This window comes from Dasypus novemcinctus, chromosome 7 (genome assembly GCF_030445035.2).
Source record: "Dasypus novemcinctus isolate mDasNov1 chromosome 7, mDasNov1.1.hap2, whole genome shotgun sequence".
Lineage (NCBI taxonomy): Eukaryota > Metazoa > Chordata > Mammalia > Cingulata > Dasypodidae > Dasypus > Dasypus novemcinctus.
The window spans coordinates 70,423,565-70,443,810 of record NC_080679.1 but is presented as its reverse complement, the minus strand read 5'-3'; the positions used below and the strand labels follow the sequence as shown (position 1 = coordinate 70,443,810).

At 39.5% G+C, this 20,246-nt stretch overlaps 1 protein-coding gene across 1 annotated transcript in view; it reads right to left on the bottom strand.

Annotated features, from left to right (window-relative positions):
- PDE11A (phosphodiesterase 11A) overlaps positions 1–20,246 on the bottom strand; it is a 482,125-nt gene that overhangs the window by 37,411 nt on the left and 424,468 nt on the right. Inside the window, exons 18-19 of the mRNA XM_058300593.2 lie at positions 14,182–14,256; positions 3,754–3,837 (exon numbers count right to left, since the gene is read on the bottom strand). Coding sequence (XP_058156576.1) covers positions 3,754–3,837; positions 14,182–14,256 — 159 coding nt within the window. The remainder of the gene's footprint in view (positions 1–3,753; positions 3,838–14,181; positions 14,257–20,246) is intronic.

The window sequence follows — 20,246 nt, the reverse complement described above, 5'->3', positions numbered from 1 at the left end:
TCCCACTCCTCTGCTCTGCGTCCTCCAGCTGCCAGCACCTTTGATCAGCATCCACCCTCTGCACTTGGTCTCTTCACCATGATCCACCTGCAAGGAGATTCCAGCTTTTTCTGGAAGAATCCATTTGCCTCAGTCAAAACATGAGGTTTCTTGCCATTCAAACCTACCTCATCTTGGGGTCAGGGTCCTGGCCCTTAAAGGAGACATTCTTTATCTCATAGACACTTTTCTGTATCTTTCTGCCTTATCTTCAGACTGACTGAGTCAAGGACAAACTGGAATCTTATTCTCTATATTTTAGACCATTTCATTTCCAACCAGCTACGTTGGGCATTCCTGCCGGGCATGTTTCCTGTTTGCCTACTCGCCTTTCAGATCCCTCCCTGATTATTGCACTTTTCTGTTCCAACAGAACAGCAACAACCTGAGTTCCCTTAGGCATTTTGCCTCAGTGACTGGTGTCATTTCAGTGGTTTTCTTTGCTTGGTGAGTCATTTCCCCTGGATTTGGGGATTTGCCACTAACAGTGATTCCTGCCCATTTCATTCCTGGAACACCAATAGTTAATGTGGGATTATCCGGTCAAATAGGGAAACCAACTGACTGCATGAAGGGGTCCTCAGAGAAGAAATTTATAGACACAAACTACAAAGCTTCCATTTGAGATCTCTTTGAAATGCTGGCTTCTGAGGTTTGTAATGAATTTACAAATGACATCCAGTGAGATTTCAGAAAGTTAGCAATGATAAGGCATTCAAGATTCTCATCCTCCATTAACTGAGAAGAGCCAGCAGCTAGTATGAATACGAACATTTGTAAGCATTCCTTTCACATTCCTCCTTAGAATGCCAAGAATCTCCCCTGTTAGTTACAAAACAAGAAAAGATGGTGGAAAAAATATCCGTCAGAGGTGGAACTGGGTAGTAGAAAAGTCACTATGCCAAACCAAGCCCTGGATGAGTGGAACACAACTCTGGTTGGTGGGAGTATCACTTTCTCTTTCCATATGTTTATCAGTTGCCTGTGGATGAAAATAGCAGGTGTATATAACCTCACAGATATAAAGTAAAAACAGGCATGAAAACAGGGGAAATACGATGTGAAGTAGTAGTGTTACTCTTAGTTCTATAGACTGTTTATTTTTAGTTTAAATGCAAGTAACTTCCTTTTTAACTTGAAGATGTCAAAGTATTTGCTAGGAAGTGTAAGATGAGTCCAAATGAGTATAGATTAGTAATGAAGCAAATAAACTCATGTGGAAGAGCACATGAGGATCCTTGCCAGCATTTATTATAACTAATCACTTAGGAAGGGCGTGTAGACTTCAGGTTCACTCCAAAGTAGCTTTGCAAAGTGGTGCCCAAAGTTAATCAGCCCCACAAAAACGCTGTCTTCATCCTCCTAAGCTTTACCAACAGTGAAGGGAATTTATTAAGTGCAAGAAGAATTTATTCATCCTATTTATTGCACAAGTGTGCACAGGAAATGTAATAACATTAAAAAATTCAATGTGGGAAGTCAAGGTCAGTTTAGCAGAGCGAGCACGTATGCTGATCATTAGCTATGGGCTTTACCCCTGGGGGCCTAGCGGATTATTCTTAGATGCCAGAGCAGTGAGGATGGGAGGAGGAGAGGGAAGAGTGGAGGATCCCTTGTAATAAGGTGTACGCCATGCTTGATTTTTTTCACCCACTTTTTGATTTTTCTCTTCTTATGGGCAGAAAGGTTTTATTCCTTTGAATGACAAGCACTTAAACCACATCCAAGGCCTTGCAGACACAAACCAAAGTAGCCATTTAAAGCATTACGTATTCTAAGGTACAAGGCAGACAATAGGGAGCCTGGGGGAAACGCTTTGCCAGCTGAAGTTTACACCAAACTTTGTTTGCTGGACAGTTGAGCTCTGCTAGTGCTTGGGTGTGGTTTAGGGTAAGAGCATCTCTGCAGAACGGAAGGAGAACAGCTGTGTTTTGCACGCCTTGAAGCATTTTCAACTGCATGGATAGTGTATGTTTTCATGTCGAAGGGAAGGGGGAAGCAAGGTAAATGCCTCCCGTGGGGCGTCAGGCTGCCTTGCAGAGGGCCACAGCAGACAAGTGGACCTCTCCTTGCTCATGCTCAGTGAATTCTCTGCAGATTTGGCAGCGTCCTGCAATACGGAGTCCTCTAAACAGGCGCCATGGTTCACTGGGAAAGGCATTTGTCCAGCAGGTTCACAGAGGTGGCCATCCACGTCGTTAAACAGAACAAAAGAAAGTTCACTTTGTCACCTGCCCGGCATTGGCCTTCCAGTGCCAAGCACCAGGGGCTGCCTGCATGGCCCCATTCTTTTCAAAGCATTTTGCTCTGTCTTCAGGTGAGTGTTTTCTGTTTCAAAGTCCAGTTTGTCCTGATTATTGGCCCCTGCATGTTTAAGTCCAGTTGTACCATAGGAGTTCCCAATGGTCTGCTTCACGAAGACTAACTTCTTATTTGACTTTTTAAATCAAAGAGTGGTGTGCTTCATTTATAATTAGACTAATCTATTTTAGACTTTCTTTAAACTTTATTCGGCTACTTTTGCTTATCACTTATTTAATAGATAATATAAAACAAAAATTAATTTCTGTTATTTACAGTAATTAGGAAAATTACATTTCCGTTTTCAAGACAGTATTTTAGAACTTTCTAATTAAAAAAAACCAAAACTTCTAGGGTAATGTGACAGAGCTCGGTGGTTCCTGAAAGTGCTGAAAACGAAGTGGTAGATAACTTAATGGTTGTGAGGTCCTTAAAAAACAATACTGTGTTTTTAATGGCCCTACACAGAGTGAGAAACCAAAGCAGTTTTGCTTTCCCTGCATGTGTTTTTCACTTTGAAGTTAGAAAAGCAGCTCAGTCTGATTGAGCTAGGTAGGGGGTAAAGAAATCAGGTTTTACATGTAAAAGCAAATGCTTAGAAACAGAATTAAAGGCCAATGTTCTCTAAAGTATTCTCTGTACTCAGAAAAGTGGAGTGTGACCTGTTCAAAGTCACCACTTGTCTCCTCGCCAGGAGAAGGGTCCTGAACGCCCTGATGCAGCCTGAGAAAGCATACACGCATTTTGCTCAGAATTTAGAGGTTGGGATTTGTCAAGCATCTTGGAGAGCGGACGATTTTTAAGATGGAAGGTGCTTCCCCACGTGGTCAGGGCAGAAAAACGTGTTTTATTTTATTTTATTTTTTATGGAAGTCTAGTGCCTCCCATGACAATAATAAAAAGTTCGAGAAAATTTGTAAAAAATTGTAAAGAAAAAATATTTCCTTGGTCAAATATGTTTCAGAAATTCACAGTTAGTGATGGTCAAACATGTTTCTTTCCTGCAGGACTCCTCCATGCCCTTCAGTATTTTAACATGTGTGAGAGGTTTCCTAGCTATTGAGCCTGGGAACTCATTGGGTTATTGCTGGATGCTTGTATTTCACAAGGCACAGTTTGGGAAGTGTGAAATAGAATTATTATCCCTGACTTATAAATGAGGGAGTTGAGGGCCAGGGAGATTATGTGCAAGAAGGTGCTCGAGAACTCAGATCTCTTTCCAGGGAATGGTCAGAAATCTGAGAGAAGAGAAACTGCAGTCTGAGTTCTCAACCTGTAAGGGGCTCCTAAAACGAATGCTTCCCAAAGTGCTGTACGCGCGCGCGCGCACACACACACACACACACACACACACACACACACACACACACACTGCCTTTCTTGGCTTAGACAGACCCTCCTGAACAAGGTTACCTGATACAAAGGCATGCAGATGCTATCAATCCACTCCAACTGCAGCCGAGGTAGTTCGTCTTTTCGGTTCCGATCAAAAATAGCCTAGGATGGGAGAGGAGAACTTTGCTTTATTGTATTGGAGTGTCTTACAGGTGCTTTGTCAAACACTTTGCTACAGTGATCCAAATTTTACCAACTGAACACTTCACAAGTCACCATCAATCTTTACCCACACTTTCCTTTTCCTTTATCTATGATGAGAAATAAACAATTTTCACCTCTTTTTATGAGAGTTATAAGTGAATTTATTTGACCTTTATAGAACACAACTCCTTGGAGCCAAAATCTGTCTGCAGATACAGGTAACTGCTACTCAAATCAATTCATTAGGTCACTGGGAATTGGGTACAAGTCAAGGAGAAGTAGACATGTTTTACTGACACAAAAATAACACAGTCTTTCATTTTTATAGTGGAAAAGAGTGGGGTAGAATGTAAAAGATTGGAAAAGACCTTGAAAAGGAATTAAAAAAATAGAAAGCATTTATTTTAATTTTTTCAGGGTAGGGTTTTGGTTTGACAATTCCGTGTTTTTCAATAAGATTTTATCATTACTAAATTTTAAATTTTTATTTATTACTGAATGGATGACAGCAGGAGGCATCTGTTATCTTGAAACCTGATGTTATAATTGTTTGAGAAAATGTAGATATATTTTTAAGAAAAAGAAGTGACGTATTTCTGTTGGGGAGGCTTAAAAAGGAAAACAATCAAATCAATCAGAATTGGAGGCTGAAATGATTCCTTAAATAAACACTCAAACTCTATTCAGGGAGAATGTGTCTCCCTTTGTCCAAGCAGTAAGGCCTGGATCTGAGAAGGGTCCTTGTGTCCTTGCTCACAGAGAAGCCTGGGCTGCCTGGTCCGAACCTGCTCTGCCTTGTTGGCTTAGAGTAGGATTCTCTGTCCTCCAGGCAACATGTGGCATCTACACTATTTTGGTGCTCATGTACCTCATGAGGGAGGAGCCAAGCTGTACCCTTGAGCCAGGGATGTTTAAAAGAGCCTGGATCCTTCGGCCTTATGGGTGAGGTACAAGTGGAGAGGGCAGAGATCACTGGCTTCCAGGGTCCACAGGAAGAGAGAAGGGCATTTTATGGAAAACATCCTCAAATTAGGGAGAAGGTCACCGACTCCCACAGTTCTGCTATAATTCTCTCCCCAACCCTCATCCCTTGTCTTACAATGCGAAATATTAAATATCAGGAAAAAGAACTGGAATTTGGAGAAGAATGTGAAACATACTAGAGAAATGGATGTTTCTTGTGAGCTAGGTGAGTCTTGGTCAAAAATGTTCCTTTCAAAAATAGTATACAGTTTATCTTCTTTATAGTTCTGATTTCTATCTGAAATTTTCTTATTTATATAATTGCTATGTTCCTGATGTGTATTAGACACAACAGGAACACTTTAAAAAATTTCAGTGGCTTGAGCATATTCATAGAATTGTACATCTGTCACCACAATCAATTTTAGAATGTTTTCATCACCCCAGAAAGAAATTCCATACCCATTAAGCAGTTACTCCTCATTCTCCTCTAATCCATGCCCTCCTCCAGTCCTTGCTAACTATGAATCTACATTCTGTCTCTACAGATTTGCCTACTCTGGACATTTCATATAAATGGAATCATACGATATGTGGTCTTTTGTAAGTGACTTCTTTCACTGAGCATAATGTTTTCAAACCTTAGCCATGTTGTAACATACATCAGTTCTTTGTGCTTTTTATTGCTAAACATTCTATTGTATGGATATACCATTTTTTGTTTTTTTTGATTCATCAGTTGATAAGACATTTGTGTTCTGTCCACTTCTAACTATTACGAATAATGCTGCTATGAACAGCCATGCACAATTTTTTCATTTCTCTTGGAGAATACCTAGAGGTGGAATTTCTGGGTCCTATGGTAACGTTATGTTTAACTTTTGAGGAACTGCTGAAATGTTTTTCAAAGCAGCTGTACCATTTTTCAGTCCCACTGGCAATGTATGAGGGTTCCAACTTCTCTACATCCTCACCAGTACTGGTTATTGTCTGTCTTTTTGATTATAGCCATCCTAGTGCATCTGAAGTTGTATTTGCTTGTGGTTTTGACTTGTATTTTCCTAATGATTAATGATAATGAGCACCTCAACATTTGCTTATTGGCTGTTTATGTATCTTCCTTGGAGAAATGTCAATTCAGATCATTTATCCATTTATTACACACACACCCCAATGGCTTCATCTGTTGTTTTTGTTTGTTGTTTGTGCTCATTGTATGATCATTGATTTTATTGCTTATTGTCTGCTCATTGTCTGTGTTTTCTTTATGAGGCACTGGGAACCAAACCCAAGACCTCCCATGTAGGAGGCAGGTGCTCAACTACTTGAGCCACATCTGCTCCCTGCCTGTTTGTTTTTGCTTCGTTGTCTGCTCATTGTTTTTGCTCGATGTCTGCTTCTTGTTTGTTTGTCTTCTTTAGGAGTCACCAGGAACTGAACCCAGGACCTCGCATATAGGAGGTGGGTACTCAACTGTTTAAGACACATCTATTTCCATTTGTCCATTTTCAAATCGGGTTATTTGTCTTCCCATTGTTGGGTTGTAATAGTTCTTTACATATTGTTGATAGAGGCCCTTATCAGATATATAACTTGTAAATAATCTATCCCATTCTATGGATTCTCTTTTCATGTTATTGATTGTGTCCTCTGAAACAAAGAAGTTTTAAATTTTGATGAAATCCAATTTAACCATTTTTCCTTTTTTTGCTTGTTTTTGTTGTCCTAAGAAAGCATTGCCTAATCCAAGGTCACAAAGATTTACAGCTATATTTTCTTCTAAGAGTTTTATAGTTTTAGCTCCTACATTTACACCTATAATCCATTTTGAGTTTATTTTTTGATATGGTGAAAGAACTTCATTCTTTTGCATATGGAAATCCAGTTGTCTCAGCACCATTTGTTGAAAGACTATCTTTGCCCCACTGAATTGTCTTGGCACTCTTGTGGAAAATCACTTGACCATAATTGTAATGTTTTTTATTTCTGGTCTAGTCACTTCTTAATAAATGTTGATGAGAGAAAAATGAATAGAAATGTAAGGTACCACATTGTTTCGTGCTTTTTCTTTACAACATTTTGCAATCCTGTAGCTGATTATTAGTGATTATTTAATGCCTGTATTTCCCACCAATTGATGAGCTCTTTGAAGGCCAGGAAGATGGAACCTTGTTCACTGCTGGTGCACAGAGTCCAGCTTCATGCTTGACACATGGAGGTGTTCAAGCCATGTTTTATTAACTGACTCACTACTTGCAGAATTAAGCCTTTGACTGTGATCCAGACTAACTTTCATCTTTATAAAGTTACTCTGAAGACTTCTAGGACCAGGATACCTGAAGGAGACTCTTGGACAATTTTCTTCTTATGGTGTGTGCATTTCCAAACATCTCTGAAAAAGGACTGATGATGTATACCCTGTCACAGCGGCCTAGACCCTCTGAAAGGGACAGTCACAAATAGTGTTAAGTAGCCTTTTCTGAGGAAAGAGTAGCATTTAGAGCTGTTTGCCCCACTGAATTAATTACATTTATGCCCTCAGAAAATTCCTTACCTGAACCTACAGACAAAGGCTGCTTAGTGCTGCCCCACTGCACCCTCTAACCCTCCAACACTGGCAATTTACTCATATTTTTTTCATTTAATTAAATGACTGTGGTATTGCTGCATTGTAAACCCTTTTAATTGGATGCTTCTGAAACAGTTTTTAAAAGGGGAAAGAGCTTTTATTTGAAAGTAGATTTGTAGCTGAGAGAAATTTGGGTGTACTAGCTTTTAAATATTAACTGTATATATCCCAGTCTAATATCTTTAATTTTTAAACCAAATTTGGTGACACCACAAAAAGAATAAATGGTGTATGGAAAACTGTATAAATATATGCTGCTTTGAAAACTAAAACAATTAATGTGTGCTTCAATCTTTCAAAGTCTTCTGCTTTTTTTTTTAAATAGATAAACAACTGTGTCAGTCAGGCTTCTCCAGAGAAACAGATATATATATATATCAGATATATATATCTGTTTCTCTGGAGAAGAATTATATATATACATATAATCTCTAGCTATTAGGGAAATGCAAATCAAAACTACAATGAGATACCATCTTACTCCCATAAGATTGGCAGCTATGAAAAAAACAGAAGACTACAAATGCTGGAAAGGATATGGAGAAATGGGAACACTCGTCCCCTGCTGGTGGGAATGCAGAAGGATCCAGCCATTCTGAAGGACAGTTTGGCGGTTTCTCAAAAAGTGGCTATAGATTTGCCATACAACCTAGCAATTACACTGCTGGGTATATAAGCAGAACTGAAAACAAGGACACAAACCAATATATGCACACCAATGTTCATAGCAGCATTGTTCACTATTGCCAAAAGTTGGAATCAACGCAAATGCCCATCAACAGATGAATGGATAAATAAAATGTGGTATATACATACAATGGAATACTACTCAGCTTTAAGAATGAATACACTACAAACACATGTGATACATGGATAAATCTTGAGAACCTTATGTTGAGTGAAGCAACCCAGGCATTGAAGGACAAATACTACATGACCTCAATGATATGAAATAAGTAAACCAAGCTGCCTCAAAGAGCTAGAGACTGGATGATAGGCTTAAAGGAAATTGGGGGGTAGAGGAAGGATGCAAGCTGACACCTACATGGGTGAAATCTATGATAAGCTGGAAGTAAGTATTTGTACAAGGGTGGGGCTTTGTGGGCTTGAGAGGGGCTAGGAATGGGAGGAGGGGTAATATTGCCCAAGAAATTGGGGGGAGGGTGGGGAAACATGATCATAGGAGATTGTCAGGTATTTGGTTGAGAGTATAATGCTGAGAAAACTTTTTAAAAAATATAATAAGGAAGGTTACCTGTTTAAGACACTTAAAGGGGATAATCTGATGCAGGACAGGCTTCTTGGGAGTGTGTGAGTGCTCATTTTGCCATCGTGGATTATATCATTAGACAGAGACCCATATAATGAGAGTGAAGGTATACCCACATCCTGGGGAGGACTGATGTTCTCAAATAGAGGGAATTGTATCTCTCAAGAGAAATGGTGGCTCCCAATGCATTAGGGCAGTTGAGCATGTCAAGCCCTCAACACAGTTGCAAGTATCTCTGAACATGGCCCTTCAAGCAATGAAGATTGACTCTCACTGTGGGCCCTGAGGGGAGGGGGAAAGAGGTATTGAATAGATGGAATCAATTTAACTGTGTGGGCAATAGAAGTGTTCTATAAGATTACGCAAGGATGGATAGAAGACATGTTAAATTACTCCAAAAATATATAGGGGCTGATAGGCTAAAATGTAAATCATAATGTAAAACATAAGATAATTAAAAATTTAGAAAATTGTATAGTCTAAAATATAAACCACAATGTAAACCCAAATGTTACCTTGTTTGAAAGCTATTGTCTCAATATCTGTACATCAGTTTCAGTAAATACAGTATGAACATGTAAAAAGATTATTGCTGTGGAAGGGAAAAGGGTTTTATGTTGGATATGTGGGAGTACTGTATATTGTATATATAAATTACTGTGATCTAAAACTTCTGTGAAGACAAACTTAATAATTAGGGAAAAAAAAGAAAAAGAAAGGATGTACACACTGAGGAAAAGATGGAAGAAGTTGCCTTGACAATTTGCATACAGGGCAACACTTTGCAGTGATGGGAGGCAAAACATCAAAAACAAAGCTTTTGCATTTTTAAATTTTTTGATACCACAATTTATTTTTACCTTAATTTTTCTAAATTAATATGTATTCTATATCTAACCTTTAAACTCATCACTATATTCCATTTCACTATTAATGGAACCTGGCAAAATATTGGGCTTCATTTTTGAAGAAGTTTTGGATCACAGAGAGGTTCAACAATGGCAGTGGAGGAATACTGGTGTGGGATGTTATTGACAGGGGACACATGGTTGGCAGGGAGTTCTCCAGGGCATATATCCAGGGTACATAAAAATGTTTGGATATTTTCACAGTGGTTACAATTAAAAACAACAACTGACAGAGTGCTGAGTTCCTAGCCAGGGGAGCTCTATCACAGTCCCTAAAGGAACAGCAACAATCCCCCAAGTGCAATGGCAAAGACCATAAAAGAAGGAAGGTCCAACAATGAGCCCTTGATACTAATGACTATGCTTGTGAGCCTGTGCACCTGAAATAAGAACAAGGCCTGGAGCTGCAGGGTTCCTAAGAGTTACCTCCTGAGAGCTTCCGTGTTGCTCAAATGTGGCCAGTCTCGAAGCCAAACTCAGCATGTAAGTGTGTTGCCTTCCCCCCCAGTGTGGGACATGACTCCCGGGGATGAGCCTCCCTGGTGCCGAGGGATTGCTACCAAGCACCAGCTGATGATGTAACTAGAAAATGATCTTGAATAAAAGTGTCAACTCAGACCAGCAGAATATCTCAGTCTACATATAATACCAGGAGTTAAAAATGCTTTTTGACCTGAATAAAAGGGAGAAATGGAAAGGACAAATGAGTTTATATGGCTATGAGTCTCCAAAAAGAGCTGGGAGGTTATCAGAGGGGTTGCCCTTATGCACACCTGAGCAGAGTCCCAGAGACAGATAAAAGTAGATGCAACCCCAGGTATTGGTTCTCCTGAGGGCTGCAAAGACCCACAAGTTCTATGGTCATGGCAGATGGAGGTCAGTGCCATGTCAGTTGGCTCTACTTTGGAGTTTGTGTTTCTGTGTGATGGAGCTGGACTCAGATGTGATCTTTGTCCACAAGCCTCTTCTGCTACTTTTACTGGAACTTTAGTTGGTGCTGGGATTTAATGTATACCCAGAGGACCTGAATCTCTGGAATGACCATGTGATAGCCAGGCCCTGAGCCTCAACAGACTTGCAACTCCTACACTTTGGTTTATTGGACTTACCCCACTCAGCTAACATGGAGGTGAAGAAGGTCAACCACCACACCAGGGAGCCAAGAGTACCTACAACTGAAAGCAGGAGAATTGCATCCAGCATCCATGTGGAATCTAAGCCACCTCTTGATATAGATGTGGAGTGGACACGGCCATTCTAGGGTCCACAGGATGGAGGAATAGAGAATGGATTAGAGTGGACTTACTGACATTCTATTCATGAACTATTGTGATTAGTAATTGAAGAAAATGTGGCATTGGTGTGGAGAAAGTGGCCATGGTGGCTGCTGGGGGTAGGGAGTGGGAGGAAGAGATGTGATGTGGGGGCATTTTCAGGGGATGGAGTTGTCCTGGGTGATGCTGCAGGGACAGTTACCAGACATTGTATGTCCTCCCATGACCCACTGGGTAGACTGTGGGAGAGTGTGGGCTATGGTGTGGACCATTGACCATGAGGTGTAGTGGTGCTCAGAGATGTATTCACCAAATGCAATGCATGTCTCATGATGATGGAGGAGGTTGTTGTTATGGGTGGAGGGTTGGGGTGAGGGGTGTGAGGGGTATATGGGGACCTCATATTTTTTTAATGTAACATTAAAAAATCAAATAAAGACAAAAAGAAAAGAAATAAAAGGCATCCAAATAGGAAAGGAAAAAGTGAAACTTTCACAATTCACTGATGATATGATCCTATATCAAGAATCTCCTGAAAAATCCACAAAAAAGTTACTAGAATTAATAGATGAGTTCAGCATAGTGCTGGACTATAAGATCAATATACAAAAATCAATAGCATTTCTATACACTACTAATGTGTAATCTGAGGAGGAAATCAGAAAAAAAATTCCATTCATAATAGTGATTAAAAGAATCAAATATTTAGGAATAAACTTAATCAGGGACATAAAGGACGTGTATTCAGAAAACTACAAAACATTGCTAAAAGTAAATGAAGAAGACTTAAATAAATGGAAGGACATTTCATGTTCATGGATTGGAAGACTAAACATCGTTAAAATGTCAATTCCATCCAAACTGATTTACAGATTCAATGTAATCCCAATAAAAATCCAACAGCCTTTTCTGCAGAAATGGAAAAGTCAATAATCAAATTTATTTGGAAGGGTAAGGGGCCTCAAATAGTCAAAAATACCTTTAAAAAGAAGAACGAAGTTGGAGGACTTTCATCTCCTGACTTTAAAGCTACAGTGGTAAAAACAGCATGATATTTGCATAAAGACAGACAGATTAACCAGTGGAACTGAATCAAGAACTCAGAAATAGAACCTCACATCTATAGTCAAGTGATTTTTGACAAAGTTCGTAAACCCACCCAGCTAGCCCAGCACAGTCTATTCAACAAATGGTGCTGGGAGAACTGGCCAGCCAAACGTAAAAGAAGGAAAGAGGACCCTTATCTCATACCTTACACAAAAATTTACTCAAAATGGATCAAGGACCTAAACATAAAAGTGACAACCATAAAACCCCTAGAAGAAAATGTAGGCACACATCTTCAAGACCTTGTGGTAGGTAGTAGTTTCTTAAATCTTACACTCAAAGCATGAACAACAAAAGGAAAAATAGATAAATGGACCTCCTCAAAGGCCTTTGTCAAAAGGGCAAAAAGGCAGCCAACTCACTGGGAGAAAATATTTGGCAATCATGTATCCAATAAGGGTTTAATATCTGTGATATATAAAGAGACCATACAATGCAACAATAAAAAGACAAACTACTCGATTAAAAATGGGCAAAAGACTTAAAAAGACAATTGTCCAAAGAAGAAATACAAATGGTGAAGAAACAAATGAAAAAATGTTTTCCATCACTAGCTATTGGGGAAATGCAAATCAAAACTACAATGAGATCATTTCACACCTATTAGACTCGCTGCTATTAAAAAGTCAGGAAACTGTAAATGTTGGAGAGGTTGTGGAGAGATCCGAATGCTTATTCACTGTTGGTGGGAACATAGAATGGCACAGCCACTGAGGAAGACTGTTTGGAAGTTCCTCAGGGAAGTTGAATATAGACTTGCCAATGGCAATACCATTGCTTGGTATATACCCAGAAAAACTGAGAGCAGTGACACAAACAGACATCTGCACACTGATGTTCATAGTGACATTATTTACGATTGCCAAAAGTTGGAAACAACCCAAGTGTTCATCAACAGATGAATGGATAAACAAATTGTGGTGTATACACATGATGGAATATTATGCAGCTGTAAGAAGAAATGAAGTTGTGAAGCATACGACAACATGGATGAACTTGGAGGGCATTATGTTGAGTGAAGCAAGCCAGACACAAAAGGACAAATACTATGTGATTGTGGTATTATGAACTAAATATATTATGTAAACACATGGCATTAATAATTAGAATATAAATCACCAGAAAATAGAATGAGGGTAGAGAATGGAAAGCTGATTGTTAATCTGTGCAGAATTGGTTAAAAAGGTTGGTTGTAAATCTTTGGAAATGAATGGAAATGGTGAGAGCACATCGTGGTGTTTGTGACTAACAGAGCTATTATATGGGTATGACTATGGTTGAAAATGAAAATCTAAAGACATGTATATTACGGAAGGAAAGCTAAAAAATGTATTAATAACATGGGGCTGTATATGGATATGGGTAAGATTGCATGTATAAGACTGTTTTTACAAAATATAAACTAGAGAGAAGGAAATGGAATAGCAGCTATGTATTTCAGGGAAATCAGAGAGATTGAGAGGTGATGAGTTTTGTCTGGTTTTTGTTATTTCTTCTTCTTCTTACTGGAATAATGAAAATGCTCTAAAAACGATCGAAGTGATGAATGTACAACTATGTGATTATACCAAACACCAAATACACTTTGGATTGATGTATGCTTTATTAATATGTATCAATAAACCTTATTTGTAAAAACAAACAAATAAACAAAAAACAACTATTCATAAGTAATAATTGAATGAGTGAGTCCAATATAAATAGCATTTCAATTATCAGAAGCTAGTTCTTCAGATGAAAGTTTTTCACTTAGCAAACAAAGAAAAGAAACAGATTTGAAATGATTTGCTTTTGGGATGTGGAAAGTTTGCCTTTAATTTTTTTCTCCATTTCTGTTCCAAAGTAGATATTGACCACATATGAAACGCCAGCACTGGCCTTTGTGTTAGTGAAATTTCACTCTCCACATCTTCCCTTGCAACTACTTGTCCCAATATAGGTACTCAGGAAATGCTTAAGTAGCTCACTGCTGCTAATCAGAAACTGGGAATAAGAGTGTTTAACATCTAAGTTTAATGAAAGCCTTACACTTCCAGGAGTATTTTCTTAAATCCATTCTTTGTCTTTCCTATTTGCAAGTTGTGATTTGGAGTTATTTTTGAAAACGCTACTCAAAAGGTCAAATATGCCATAATAAAAGGATGAACTTACTGAAGGAGTGAGTTTGAGTTCTGATCTCTCCCGATCGCCTTGTTCAAAGAACTCACTGGTTACAAGTTCAGCCACCTGAAATATATAAATACTTTAATTTATGGTTATGTGTAATGTATCACAAGACTCAGAAGTTATTTCCAGCTTCTGTGTGTGGTGATTATTTTCAAAATAAAGAATTATTTAAAAAGCTTTTATGAGGAAATTCATCAAACTTTTGTATTTGAAGGTATTACAGAGTTTATCCAATGACACTGATTTTCTTTTAATCCATAGCTTGTGTCATTGTTAGATGTATTGTTGGATGTACGCACATAAACTATCTCTCCCAGTACAGCTTCCATTATAGGGATGAGGCACCAGGTGGCCAATATCAATGTAAGGAATGTTCTTATACAGAAAAATGGTGCAAACAATAATTTATATTTTTGTTATTATATAATAATTTGGTCAATTTTGGGTTGTTTCCATGTAGCCTCTTTACTTTGTGGCATACTTTTACCTGAGCTTGGTTTCACCTTGCCACCACAAAAATGCATTTACTGCCTTGACTTAGCAAAGATATTTGTGTCTACTCTGGAAGGGATAATCCCAGGGCACACCCACCTCTCCCTCCTGCAGCATTCAGTCAAGGGGTGGGACTAACGCTAGACTCACCATTCATGTCAGACTTTTACACTATGTCATGAACTTTCAAGAACCCAATCTGGTTTTCAGGCTGTCTGAATCTATGTACTAAACTATTAATTTTTAGTAGGTTCTGATATGTTTAAATGGTTGGTACAAGCAAAATGTAGTGGCTCTTCTACCCCCAAGGCATAGATATTTTTCCAGTGTAATGAATGATCTGGATATTTTCACTTTTCATATATTAGAGTGAATAATCAGCAGCTGCCAATTATGGTCAAGCCAAAGAGATTTTTTTCTTCTTGTCCTAATCCTGCCTTTCTATGATAGCTTGTGGGAAGCAACCTGATATAGCAGGTGAGTGTTGAACAGGAATTTTCAACACAGTGGTATGCATTAAGGAAATCTGTGAGAAGAAGAAATGGTTGGATCTACAAAATACTGGAAGAGACAAAACTTCCAGACAACTGGATGGCAAGAAGGCCTGGATCCCCGAAGTAATTTTTCTTTTCTTTTTAAAAAAATTTTTATTATTTATTTATTTTCAAAATTTATTTCTCCCCCCTTCCCTCCCTGCCATCTGCTCTTTCTGTCCATTTGCTGTGTGTTCTTCTGTGTCCGCTCGCATTCTTGTCAGTGGCACTGGGAATCTGTGTCTCTTTTTGTTGCACCTTCTTGCTGCGTCAGCTCTGCATGTGTGCAGCACCACTCCTGGGCAGGCTGCACGTTTTTCGCGCAGGGCGGCTCTCCTTATGGGGCGCACTCCTTGCGCGTGGGGCTCCCCTATGGGGGGGGGGACATCCCTGCATGGCATGGCACTCCTTTCACACATCAGCACTGCGCATGGGCCAGCTCATCACATGGGTCAGGAGGCCCTGGGTTTGAACCCTGAACCCTGAACCTCCCACATGGCTCTATCACTTGAGCCAAATCTGCTTCCCACCAAAGAAATTTTTCTGTATTCCAGGTTCTTATGAAGGTGAGGTTCTTAGGTCTGACAAAGGGCTAAGAATGGCTTAATTTTGGTCAAGTACATAGAATCAAGGTAATTTACCTAAGTGTTTCAAGAAATTTTTGTCAAGCCTAAGTCTTAGATAAAACTTAAAAACATCAAACTCAGATGTTACACAGACACACACACACACACACACACACACCTCTGAGAGTAGCAAGTATGTAGTTATTTATAAAGAAATAGAACATCCAGTCAGTTCAGATTTTTAACATTTCTAATGAGAATCATAGGTCCCTTCAAAGCGTTCAACAGCATAAAACTGGCTGGAACTGACTTAAAATTATCATCCTTTCCTGACTTCTGGCTAAATCACTTCACTTGCATATTTGCTCAATTTTTAGGACTTGGTTCACTTTTCTCCTCTTCAGTCTTTGCCACTACCTTTCCTTTCAGAACTTTCCTCCAGGCCTCTCTCCTCTCCCTCTGACCTTTAAAGGAAGAAATGGCCCCTCAGGGCATGGCCTCATTTATTCTGTCCCCGGAACTCTCCCTTGGATGCTCTGAGACTGTTTTTGTTTTGTTTTTTTTTTTGGCTGTAAAGAATGTAAATGTACTCATCAGACCACCCGGAGCTGGGAGTCCTGCATCGATCTGTAGCCCCTAGAAAGCAAAGAAATTAAAACAAAATCCTGCCCCTGTTCTTTCTAAAGTGTCTTGGGTATCTCCCTAGTGCTTCTCTAACAGCTCAACGTGTACCACTGTTTTGTTTGTACTTAAAAACCCAGTCAGGAACATTAAGTGGCTCCTGATTGAATTTTTTATTAAAGAAGGAAATTGAGATGCTAATCAGGCCTTGGGGGATCACTGGGGAAACCCACATGCTTATAGTCAGTTTGTGAGGAAGAGTGCAATAGCCGTAGTAAAAAATATTTTGAAAGGGAATAAAAAGAATCAACATCTAGGTAGAAATATATTTATTTTTAAAAGGAAGGTTCTGTTGTTTTTTTTTTTTTTGTTGTTGTTGTTGTTCAGATGCTTCTTAAACTCTTAGAAGTGAGTATATTTTTAAAAATACCTTAAATGTGTCTGGAGATAAACTCCAGTTTACAGTTGTGACAAGATCTCTGATGGGAACATTTTTGGAAAACAAGGTTTTATATTTTTTTCCTCTGAACTCTTGATTTCTGTACTTATCAGTCAAACCACATGTCCTAAAAATAAAATAAGATTTATATAAATGACCAAGAAGACCACCTATAAGTAGGCATTGGGCTGGCTTCCCAAGTTGGTCTAAAAACATCACTGCAGAAATTTTTTTTCCTCCCAACTACTTTGCCCTGTCACTTTCTGGCCCCCAAACAGCCTGCTGCTCTTTTAGGCCTTTAGATGCATTTCACTGGGGTTACTCAAGGTCCTGGCACATCATCACTCATCCTACTCCCTTTCTAATCTTCTTGGTCCCTCCCCCTCCCCAGCTGGTTCTGCTCTCCCCAACTTCTGCTATTAACCCCTCCATTTCCCTTCCATCCCAGTCACAGTGGCAATTCCCAGGTAGTGTACTTTCCCCCAGTATCTGGAAAAGTCACGCACCTGTTCTCTGCAATTTCTCTTGAATTCTACCTTAAGGGAGGCTTTCCCACACTGGGGAAGTGAAATATTCGAAAAGATATAGAAATAAGCCACTCAGCCATGTAAAATCTTCACAGTTACTCTTCTTTACCTTACCCAACTCAAACATGTCACACTAAAATTAAAAGCAAAGTTTAACTGGAGGTGAGCGCTATAGGAATATAGGAGTATAGATCTATTGCATTGGACCATGATGTGTGCAATAACTAAACGCTCATTTGTGTTAACAACTGAACTTCCAGAATGTATTTTGTTACTGCAGCAGTTCCTGGCCTAGTTTTGGCAAATACAAATAGAGAGAGACAGAGAGAGAGAGGGTGGGAGGGAGGGAGAGAGAGAGACAGAGACAGAGGAGGGAGGGAGGGAGAAAGAGAGAGCAAGAGAGCGAGAGCGAGAGAGCGAGAGAGAGAGGAAGGGAGAAAGAAAGGGAGAAAGAAAGAGAAGAAGAATGGAAGGAAGAGTAAGGAAGAAAGAGGTGGAAGGAAAGAAGGAAGGGAGGGAGGGAGCGAAGGAAAAACCCTACAATAGGTGGCATCAGCTTGGGGATGAGTTATCAGATTGTGAGGAAACTATTATTGAAGGCAAATATTTTGAACAACTCACTAAAATAAAGCAAATGATGTACCTAACTAAGTTTTAGGAGAAGAAACTGGAAAACGAAATGTTAGCATGTGATGACTGCTATTGCATATATTTTCCTGAATATCATAAGAGGTAAACTCGGAAAAGAATTGGCGGGTTGATAATCTAGAATAAGAGGGAATAATGCAAATCACAAATTCAGGGATTTATAGGGATGGAAGATGAAGCTGCTTATCAAGCTCAAAGAGTAAAATTGAAAATAGAGATATACTTTGAATGACAAAGGCTGATTAAGACTCAGCCTTGCAACAAGAATCAAATCTTAATCTCTACCCGTTTTAACCGTGAGCATGGCCAGTACACCCATGGTTAAACTCTCTGAATGAATTAGGTCTGTGTAGCATATTAAGTTTGTGCAGAAAAGAACTCTGTATGTGGTTATTTGCACAGGGAAATGACTAGAATCAAAGATGTAATAAGTTTTCTACATGTTAAAGAATTTTACTGCCAAAGAGACCATGAACCTGTGACTGTTTAGAACTTAAAACAACTGCTGAGCCTTTAACCCTCTTTAAGTGAAAGCAGACTGAAAAAGCTGCTGGGCCTTCAGCAATACACAAGGAGGATAATGGAAAAGGAGTAACTTTCCAGGGTGGATCCAAAGGCCATGGAAAATAATGAACTGGGGAGCCCCTGGTGCTGCTCCCCTGGAATCAGGGCCACATAGGATAGGGGCTCCTCACAGAGAAGGCACAACCAGGTTTTGGAACAGTAACGGACCACTAGCTGCCAAATGTTGCTCATTTCTTTCCCCTCTGAAGGTGTCACGGGCATCTTGTGTTTTTGGTGTATGCACACTGTACTGAGGACGAATGCAAGTCTTTAATTTGCATCCAACCTGATGTAGAGATAACATGTCTCTCCCAAGGATCTGGGATTTAGGACTTGACATCGTATCCCATGGGGACTTTGGGGTGTCTCCCTTGGGGAGAGGATGAGTATATCTCCCTGCAGGAAGGAGAGTGAATCACATTTTCGGAGATTAGAAGGACAGACAATGGCAGTCATGCTTTCACCAACTACTTTGGCTTTCAGCTTTCTGGGCATATGAAAAGACTACTTCCTGTCTCCCTTGTAGTTGGATGGGGCCATGTGACAAGCTCTGCCCAATGAATTGTTGGAGGGGGGGATTTAATATCCAGCTCGAGACCCTCCTGGGCTCTCTCTTCCTCTGCCACAACAAGCAGCAATGATCCAGAGAGTAGCTGCTGCATCTGCCCCAGGCCACAATGAGGACAAAGAGGCCCCAGCCAACCCTGGAAGCGATTTATTGTTTCAAGTCACCGAGATTCAGGATTGAGTGTTAACATTCCCTACTCCTCTGGCACACTAGCATCATTTGAAAATGAAGGATGCATTTAAAGGATGCAAGTGCATAGGAAAGCAGAGAAAACTCTGAAGAATATAGATTTTGGAGCTAATCTGTTAGGATTTGAATACCTAGCTCCACCACTCACTAGCTGGACCAACTCAGGTGTTTTATACTTTCTAAGCCTCATTTCCTCCATTTGCAAAATGGGGATAGTAACTATTATTTTCCTATGGCTTCTGTAATAATACCACAAACTTTGTGGCTTAAAAAAATAGAAATGTATTCTCTCGCAGGCCAGAAGTCTAACACCATTTTCAGTGGGCTGAAATCAAGGTGGTGACAGAGGAGTGCACCCGCTGAGGCTCTGGGCAAGTCACGCCTTGCCCCTTCCAGTTTCTGGGGGCTGCCAGCATTCCATTGCTTGTGGCTGCATCCTCCTGCCTCTGCCTCCATCTCTGTTCTCTCCTCTGTATGTGATCTCCCTCTGCTTCCCCTCAGGACACCTGTGATTGGATTTAGGTGTCTTAAATAATCCACAACAATCCTTCCATTTCAAGATGCTTAACTTAATCATATCTGCAAAGACATTTTTTTCCTTATACAGTAACACAGGTTCCAGGGATTAGGACCAGCTATCTTTGGGTGGCTATTATTCAGCCTGATATTATAATAACTGTATCTACCTCAAAAAAAGGGGTTGGAGGATTTAATAAAATAAAACATATAAAACAGCCAATAAATATTAGGTTTTTTTTGGACTTGTTGTTACACAAATATGTCATCTTAAGATACCAAGTTTCTGTTTTGGACCCTACAGCCCACACAGAAGTTCATAAAACTTAAAGAGCTATTAACCTCCAAATATTATCTGTAATCATGGATCTTAAATTGGGAAATTAG